General features: G+C 38.4%; 1 protein-coding gene across 1 annotated transcript; it reads right to left on the bottom strand.

Annotated features, from left to right (window-relative positions):
- Positions 1-3,656: 3,656 nt before the first annotated feature.
- On the bottom strand, positions 3,657-8,175 carry LOC140944750 (uncharacterized). The gene is made up of 6 exons (XM_073393865.1): positions 8,146-8,175; positions 7,602-7,778; positions 7,241-7,355; positions 6,979-7,024; positions 5,112-5,238; positions 3,657-4,178 (listed from the first exon to the last, which is right to left on the bottom strand). Exons 1-6 carry the CDS (start codon positions 8,173-8,175, stop codon positions 3,657-3,659), a joined length of 1,017 nt encoding a protein of 338 aa, XP_073249966.1.
- Between the last annotated feature and the right edge of the window lie 1,146 nt (positions 8,176-9,321).

Below are 9,321 nucleotides of genomic sequence, written 5' to 3'. Positions count from 1 at the left end.
ATGCTCGGGAGTGCTTAATGGATTTTTCGGCCAATATAGTTAAAATATATATAATGCTTTAATTGTTAGTCTTTAAAAACAGTAGCTTTTTGACGACTTGCCAAATAAGAAGAATATGACTGTTCAATAAGGTTTTAGAGACTACGTGGGTTTTTTCGATGTTTAGCACTGTTAAGTTATGTCTAGTTTATACAGTCTTAAATATTTGTTTAAGTACGTCTGTTGCATCAATAAAAAGGGAACCCCCCAAATAAGGAGAATCAGCTGTCTATTAATTAAAACTAAATAAAGTTTTTGGGACTTCGATGCGATTGAACCCTTCAGAATTGAATGAAACGCAAGACCAAATTCTTATCGGGATTTTCTTAAACGTGGTTATTGTGTACAATGTAGTTATGTCCATCTGATTGTTAGCAAACTCAGTATTAACGCATTAGTAAAAGGAATCACCTGCTGTGGAATCTGGCGGTCCGTGGCAAGAACCCAACTTTAATTGCCTCACCACCTAAAACAATGGGACGGATGGTTCGGGTTAGTTCAAATTTCAAACTTAAGTTTGTTAGCAAACGTTCTAAAAAATGATTCAAAGAAAAATGTTGGTGAGTTTTTTGAGACCTGAAAATAGCGCTGTGTTCAAATCGAGGTTTTTTTCCACAGATTCTTTTAGTTATATGTGGTTTCAATGAAAAAAATTACTTTTTTAGGTTATGAGCACTTTCTTTCAAGTAAGTTGAATCAAGAAATGTCCGTTTTTGCAATATCAGTCCTACCCATCATGGTTTAAGTCATCTGCCGGTGAGTTGTTTGTTTTTTTAGGTACCAGCTGGCGAAACAACTAAAAGCTTGCCTAGTAAGGGAGGGGTGGGGTGGTTACTTGTGTAGGTGAATCAGAGAAACTCCCTTTTAGTTCCTATTTCAAGAAAAGGAATCATTGACAACAAACAATGCTCTTAATTCAACGGTTTTATTCACGGTTGCTGAGGTACAATTTGCCTGTCAATGCGGTGAGGAGGGAAGATAGAATGCTGTATTCGCGGGCAAAAATACAAAGAAACAGTAATGCGTGACAAAAATTGAGTATAAGCACTTCACTGATGACCACATAGTGTTCATCAACCATAGCAATAGTTAAAAAAACCCGCACATTTGCCTTACATCAAGTAGGTGATTATTTGCTCGGGGAATTTATTGAGGAGGGAGGGGGGCGTCTGCATGCCAAGTCATTATTTCATTTTTTTTTTTTTTCATTTCATTTTATTCGTTTCTTTAAACCTAAGCAAAAGATAATACAAAATTAGATTTACATGTACGGTGAAAAAGCAAGTGACAAATAAAATTTACAAACAAAGAAAACGCACAAGACAAAATTACAGCACTTCAATTAAATCACATTGTAGATAGGAAAGAGAGGAGAGCGGCACGTCAAGAAAAACTAACATTGTGCCCCTTAAAGTTACGTACAACAAAAACCTTGTAGTTCTTAATAACAAGTAAAGGAAAAAAAAGAAAAATAGCTCAGTGAATTGTTATAGAGATGATGTTTCATTAGTATTGAGCAAGGTAACAGCTAAAACTGCTTTTCTAAAAAACTTTTTAGATGGTTATAAATGTCTCTGATTAATTGCGGAATGCTATTTCAAAAGAATCTTCCAATAACGCTGGGGCAGAATCTCCTGAGATTAGTTCGAAATGGGGGTATGACTATTTGATTAGATGATGTACTTCGGGTATTGTAATTATGTAGCTCAGATACTATTGAAACAGGTATATTAGGAAACTTTTCATGGTGGAAATAATTATAAAAAAGCATACAATGTGTTTAGCTTTACAATATCAAGAAATTTCAAAAGGCTCAGGGATACCGTTAGTATGGAGTTATTGATTCCATTAAAAAAAAAAACATCATTTATAATACGAACCGCTTCGTTTTGTAATTTTACGATTTGAAACAGCAGTGGAGCATAAAAAAATTATTTCCCCGTAGTGTACAAGCATAAGTAAGGTAATGATATATAAGAGAATACAGTGAAAACCCGCATATAAGAACTTAGAATTTTCGAGGTCAGGCTGAACAGGTTCTTATATTTTTGGGTAGTTTTTCACAATTCAGGCGATAAGGTTCTTAATAGATATTTTTAATTTGCAGAGGTTGTCGTAGTGTTACCATTGGCAGAAATATATAGATCTTTTAGATCTTAAATCGACTATATTGCACCGTAGCTTTACGGAAAACGTCTTTCTCGTGAAAATCTAAACAAATGTACATAGTCACGGAAAACATAATTATACACAATATTAAACTGTTTGTCAGAAATTTCCCACTATTAAAATCCAGAATTCTTTGACCATCAAAATTGGAGCCCCAGTGATTTTTTTGTATAAGAACCAACAGTTTCTTTAATTGCCAGGCTGGACAGGTTCTTGTATTTTTGACTATTTGAATGCCAAATTTCAGCCTGTAGGTTCTTAAATCAACAGGTTCTTATATGCGGGTTTTTACTGTAATACTGAACTCATAAGTAAAGCTTTTGAGACATAATGCTTTAACTTAACCATTATATTTATATTTTTTGAGACATTATTACTGACAGGAAAACATTAAAAAGGAGAATCCCGGGAAATAATGAAGACCAAATAAAGCTACAGTTTTAATTATGTCTTCAGTAGTAGGCTCGGGCTCGTTTCCCGAACAGCGACTGACGATCAAGCCTCAATTTGAACCCAAGAGTCATTTGAGCATGATTGTCCGCCGGGTGATCGTTGTCCCGTTGTTGACAATGACTGACGTTTCGACAATTTGTGTGGAAGTCATGCATCTTCAGAGTCATCTTCAGAATTTACCAAAAACAGCAAGTGCCCCTCCCCAGCAATTGCTCCCCTGGAGCATGCTCCGGGAGCAAAATCCCTCGTGTGTATCGGCTTTTACACATCAAACATCGGTCTTCAAAGATTGTCTGCGGGCAGCAACCGTTTGCAACCGCAAAGTGTCCCGGCCAATTTTTTCCTCACCCGGCATCCCCTCTGGATCACAATTTAAGAAAGATGATCCCCGTCTAAAAACTTTTTCAACCCAGTTAGAGACTAATTTATGCCAATGCGTCCATTTCAGACCCCTGAAATTAAATATTTACAGAAGCCTGTTATAGGCTCGACCTGATATTTACACGTTAACACTCACCCGCGTTTCTAAATACCAGCACAGGACGTTTTTTATTTTATCTTTTTTATTATAATTATTACTTTGGATTTTGTAAGCTCTCCAAGGTCACTCATTAAAAAGAGCTTGACAAACAGACCACGGAAGAAAGCTAATACTCGCATCACCAACTTCGTCCTCTTAAATGCTGATCTAAGTAAAACAACAATAATGAAAAAGAAAACAAGTAAAAACTGAAAACTCACCTCCAATCTCAAAATAAGACAGTTTTTGTTAGCGGGTAGAGCAATAGCGAGACTGGATTACAGTAGCTAATAGCTTTATTTAAATCTTAGTTTCTCAGTGTGTCTTTTACTTCTTATGTATAATGGTTAACTTTAATTCAATCTAGACGTAGTCTATTGTTTATCCACAAAAAACGAAGAGAGAAGAAGAGTTTCCTTAAGCTACACTTTCGTTTGGCGCCAAAAGTAAATTAGCCCCGAAGATCAGGTTCTTTTTACTGCACCGAAATATATCCCATTGCCTTAATATGCTTCTCGCCATTATCTGGCCCCAACACACTAGCCTCGTTTCCGCATGTGTTGTTATTAGCACGATATCCTCCAGTACCAAACCCAATTCTAGACTCACAGGTTCTGCAATCGCTGTAGTTGTCACCAACGATACCGATCCTGGCTTTGGAAGAACGAGAATCTTTACAAACAGCATTGAAACCTTCCTTGTTACAGTTGAGCTGCAAGGAGGTCTCAGAACCAATCAGTGACTTCCACGTGTCAAGACCTAGTGAGGTCCTGCGGTACTTCCTATCAGCGATCAGAGAGTACAAGGAGTTCGCTTGCTTGTTGATAACAATAAACTTGATCTGCTGGCCGATCTTCATACCAAGGCAGATCTTGGAGAAGGATGTGTTCCAGTAGGAGGGAAGTTTGGTCTCCTGTGAGTCAAACCCAGTCTTCCCTCCGTCAAGATTGAAGGTTTCTTTGTTGCTCCAAAAGGCGTCATGGTAGTGAAACGTTTGCTGTGGTAGAAAGGAGGAAGAAATAGAAAAATTGTCCTTTAAAAAGAAAAGTTCAAAGGTTTCTTTTTTCTTCTAAAGACTACATCCTTCCCGGAGGAGCAAAAAAAACGAATTTGCAATGGAAGATCAATTACAATGAAAAGAAAATCTACATCGTCGTTGTTTCTCCAGCTTTATAAAATGAAATTAGCCACAGCAGGCGTAGTCTGCTACACAGCCGTTATTAGTGTTAGTGGGGAGGAGCGTTGCGTGACGACACTAATAACGGCTACGTAGCAGACTACAGCAGGCGATATGGCGTTAATTGTCACCGATAGAATAAAAAGTAAACAAATACTGCACTCCGTAATCATTAGTCGGTGGTTGATGCGATTGAAAAATGCCGAATTGAATATAACTATCTTTAACTCTCGCGTATCTGCAAGTACAGACACCAGGCTTCCGTGTTTTGATGAAAACCTTCACATCGTCTAACAGAAAGGGCAGGTGACCTCTGCTACTGACCGAGATATTCCAGCAGCTTAAAGGTGTTCTTAATACTTTTAATCTTTAATCTTTTAATCTGTTCTTAATACTTTTAATCTGAAAGATTTAAAAATCTTTCAGATCCAGGGACTTAGCATGTACGCACGAGAAGAAAAGTTAGCCGGCTCCGAAGGCGCTTCAAACTTGGAGGACTGGGGTTATGCTCTCCCAGAAAATTTTGCAATTTGACGTCATAAGTATGGAATTTCTGTCGCTGAGGTGCAGACGTTCCTCCTGGCGGAACGTCCCTAGCGACGAGGAGCAAGGAGAAACGGCTGTATTCGCAGGCTAGCCTAAGGATAGTTGAAAATTACCGCTGACAGAGGCAAACCTGTATTTAATTATTAATAACACTTTTTTTTCCACTCCTGTCGCCAAACTAAAGGAAAACGTACACAAATGTCTTACCTTGTTGCCGTCCATCTTCATGACCGGTGTCCATCCTCCATCTCCGCATCCAAAATTTCCAAAGTGACAGAGAACTGAAACTAGTTTGGAGTCAAGGAGGAGAGTGACCAACTGACTCACGTTCAACCTGTACAAAATGAAATCTCATTAATTTTTCCAGCTCTAACCGTCGGAGAGAAAAAAATGGAATGTACCTTAATTGGTTGTAAAAAAAAAAAGGTTCGCTTCTTCTTGCAAAAATAAATGAATGGAATTCAGTACAGTCTCAGTCAAATGTAAATTTCTCAGGTTCCCCATTACGTTAGTACTACACGATGTACTTTGGACTCAGATATAATTTCACCTCAAGCACAGGTTGATATTTATTTTTGCAATATAATACCAAGCTGTGCTGCTCTTCACCTAACTTTAATAAAGTGTATTTGAATAAAGTGTTCTGTAGGAATTAAATTTGGACATCGAAGATGGCTAAACAGCGTAGCAGATGTTCAGAAGGAAGGGGAAAGGGGCGACCGAAAAACCGCGAAAATGGAGCGCATGATGTTTTCTCATCTGACGTCAAAGTACCCCTATTTTACCCGTCATCTACCTGTAAGACTTGGATTGGTTGTTTTTGACAACTACTCAGAACATTTTACACAGATATTTAGTAGTTTTGCATGTTTATTGATGCTCACATGTTTTCTCTAACCCGTTTAATAGGGACAACGGTTAAGACGGAAAACGGGTACTTTTCTGTGTTCCCAAGTCAGAAAATCTCATGCCGTCAACCCCGCTTTATGGTCACTGGTGACCACTCGCTACCTTACTGTCCACTGCCTATTTCCTACATACAATGAACCTTTTTCAAATAATTACAGATTTCTGTGGGTAAATACGATTTTGTTACTAAAAAAAAGAAATTCCAATTAAAATAGCGTGACGAGTTTGATTTCAAGGCAGTCTTTCTTCCCATTGACCCTTGTATGGTCTGAGCTCATTTTAAAATGCCTGTAACAAGTCACTCCACCCCTCAACCGCCCAAAGGCATGGAATGGTATACGAAAGGAGTACCTTTTCTGTCAAACATGATATGTGGAAAGGTAAGGACATGGACCCCGGGGCAGGGATTATCCCCGTAAAAATTTGTTGAGTACCCCCTGGGGATAAAGTGCCTGCAACAAGCCACTTGAACCTTTAACCATTAGAGACGAATGCAATGGTGTACGAAAGGAGTACCTTTTCTGCAAAAATGACGGGCGTAAAACGCAAGGAGTTAGGCCCAGGGATAAGCTTCCCCTATAAAACTTTATTGAGGACCTTCCGGGGGAGTTTACGATAGTTATTATATGACAGTTTGGGACTCGGGACACAAGAAAAGTGTTCGTTTTCCATATTAACCAGGTTTACTTATGAGCACTGAAATATCTGAACTTTTGTCGGTACAAACGAACCATTCGTTTTATACGGGTGTTCGTATTAAGCGAAACGGCGTGGTTCCACTGCATGTCATCAACAACTTTTTTTGCTGGAGGGCCTTCAGTGCAGGATGGTGGTGTTCACAGATTATGGTTTTTATTATCTAAACAGTACCAATCATTTGTTTTAAAAATTCAACAGTTTTTACGAGTTTAGGTCTCTAATAACCCTAAGTTTCCAGAGTGGAGAACAAAGGCTGAAATAGAATCCATCAGCCACGATACGAATTCTAACATGTACAATTAATTAAGTGATATCGACTTTCTCTGCAACACAATTGTATTCCGTTTTTGAGGCCTGACGGCTGATTTTTGGCTTTTAAACACAGTACTGACGCACTCCGAATGATCGCCCGGACTTTAACTGATCTATCCTCATCAATTAAATTACTATGCATAGGATCACTCACTTTTCTGTGAGCTGATTATAAACGTCTTGGCATGAGGACTTGGCAACTGAAAAAAAGAAGTAGATAACGTAATAATTCAATCAGTAAAAAAAAGAAATGAATTAAACCTATTTTTTAGAGAAAAAGCAAATTCTGAAAAACATGGCTGTCAAAACTCGGTTGCCATGGTAACATCAATGTTGACGTACACGTCACAACGCCTTTAAAATGTTCCCAGATAAATTTTAACTTGAACGGGGGCCCTGGTCTGAATATCAATTACCTTCTTCGCAAAATTCTCCATAGAACCCTTCTTTGCAACGGCAGTCGAACGAGTGATACTTATAGTTCGCTACACAGGAGCCTCCGTTCTGACAAGGTGATGACATACATGGAGTCTGAAATAAGTTAAAAAAAGGTTGATGTCAAATGCCATATAATTAAGGTAATTTTGTTTTGCGTAAAAGTGTTGATGGCAGAAGTAAGAAAAAAAAGGAGAAAGTGACATTCGACTGAATAACCCCGACTTGTTATCGTGCAGTAGTCACTTTTACGTCGATTAGTGTTCGTGACAGGTTATTAAAAGTCGCATAGACTGGGATATAAAAAAATGTCTTACTTTAATAAACTCTATGCTACCCCACCTTGATGGAAAAGTGATGAAAACTCTCGTTCCTTTTATATTCCTCAGGACTGCTGTACTTTTCTGAGGATAACAACTCACACCGCAACTTTCCATCTGCTCCTTTGTAAGCTGCCAGGTTGGAGGACAAACAGGAAGGATTGCCGAGGCATTCAAAGGTGCAGTCAAGGCTGTCATACTGTAAACGTTCCAATTTTAGAAACGTTCAAATAATGGTACTCGTCCTTTATAAAGACATCTTGACGAAGACTGTGATGATACATGGTGGTAAATTCTGAAGAGAAAGAATGAAGGGTTTAATTTACGTTTTTGGGATGCATGGGTCGTGCATATTAGAAATCTCTTAATTTAGGCAGTTCCTGGCTTTAAGAATGGCTTTTAAAGTGGAACGCATTAAGTGAGCTGAAACTCAAAAACGTTAGCTAAAGTAAAGCCTAGAGGTCAGGGCAAGAAAAATAGGGAATTATTTTCTGATGAAATTAAGTATTTTTCTGGCAGTTCTTAGGTACTTGATATTTATGACTTTTAACAATCCGGGCCACTACCAGATCTGGGTATATGATGACGTCACCCATTTTTGCAAAATGGCGCCCTCGCCGAGAAACCTGGGGAAGGTCACTTCCAGGCTCTTTGCTGTGCCTATAAGTGTCTTTTCCCCATACTACTTTGAGAGCTGTGACTTTAGACAGCAAGAAATCAGAGGTGTGAAGAAAGAATGGCGTCCAATTAACGTTTGTGCGTTCTTGGGAGGCAAAACGACCGAACACGAGAGTTTTTCAGCTCAAAGAAATGCCGGACAAGGCGCAAAACATCTAAAAAAGAAGGTGAGTTTCAATTTTCTGATCCTTGAAAAAAAATTTTTTGAAATGTAGATAAAATTTGCCTGTTGGTGGTGGACTTTTTGGTGTAGTGCATAGCGAATTCAAGTAGTGCTGTGCTTTGGAGAATGCAACAGTCAGTTAATTGCGCCGTTCACGTGCTGCTTTTCATTGTAACGCAATGTTTATTTTATGTTATCTTGCAGTCGGATGGAAAAGCAAAAGCACCTTGTTTTTGTGACAAAAAGATGCCGCCAGTTTGTTCGTGGAGAACCGTAACCATGGTCTTGCCTGATCACAAAGTGGCAATAACAAAACAGTTCAAACACTGTTAAGCTTATTCAAAAGCTATTGTCAAGGAAGGGAATACGCGCTCCAGTCAGAAGAATCGCATTTATAAAAAAAACACCAAGCTGGAGTCTACTGAGTCACAATGCATTTCTCCATAGTTGATGCAGCTTCAGTTGAAGCTGCATTTAATTCTTATAATTTTGCATCTGTAAATCACTATCCGTGATAATTTAACATCCTGCAAAGAAAACTCACAGCGTGATACAACACTGCAAAAATAAAAAACAACAACATATTTATTTACATTCACGGACTAACAAAAATCGCTTAGTTATTCAGATCCAGAAGGCACTTTGGAGAAAATTAAGACCCTTATTCAGCCGTAATAAAATGCTTTACGCTTCAAAAACTGAGGTCACAGAAAATGCCCTTGCATTAGAGGGAAAATCCTTCAGACCAGATACAAAAACCACAGTAAATCGATGTGTGTGCTATGACCTCTCAGTATGCAACAAGCGGCTAAAATCTCAGTGAAAATGTACAATCTTCCAGATCATAATCTACCCAGCAGAGGAAAAAAACTTAATTGAAACGAGCAGCATTTTGGCATGA

The sequence above is a fragment of the Porites lutea genome, chromosome 7 (assembly GCF_958299795.1).
Source record: "Porites lutea chromosome 7, jaPorLute2.1, whole genome shotgun sequence".
Taxonomy (NCBI): Eukaryota; Metazoa; Cnidaria; class Anthozoa; order Scleractinia; family Poritidae; genus Porites; species Porites lutea.
This window is presented reverse-complemented; position numbering and strand designations above follow the sequence as displayed.

What these genes read in the sequence shown, in the direction of transcription:
- LOC140944750 (XM_073393865.1), bottom strand. Translation starts at nt 8,175, where the DNA reads ATGGGTGACGTCATCATATACCCAGATCTG. An exon ending in TCATCATATACCCAGATCTG is followed by an intron (nt 7,779 to 8,145) that starts GTAGTGGCCCGG and finishes GAACGTTTACAG; the next exon opens with TATGACAGCCTTGACTGCAC. An exon ending in TTCATCACTTTTCCATCAAG is followed by an intron (nt 7,356 to 7,601) that starts GTGGGGTAGCAT and finishes AACTTATTTCAG; the next exon opens with ACTCCATGTATGTCATCACC.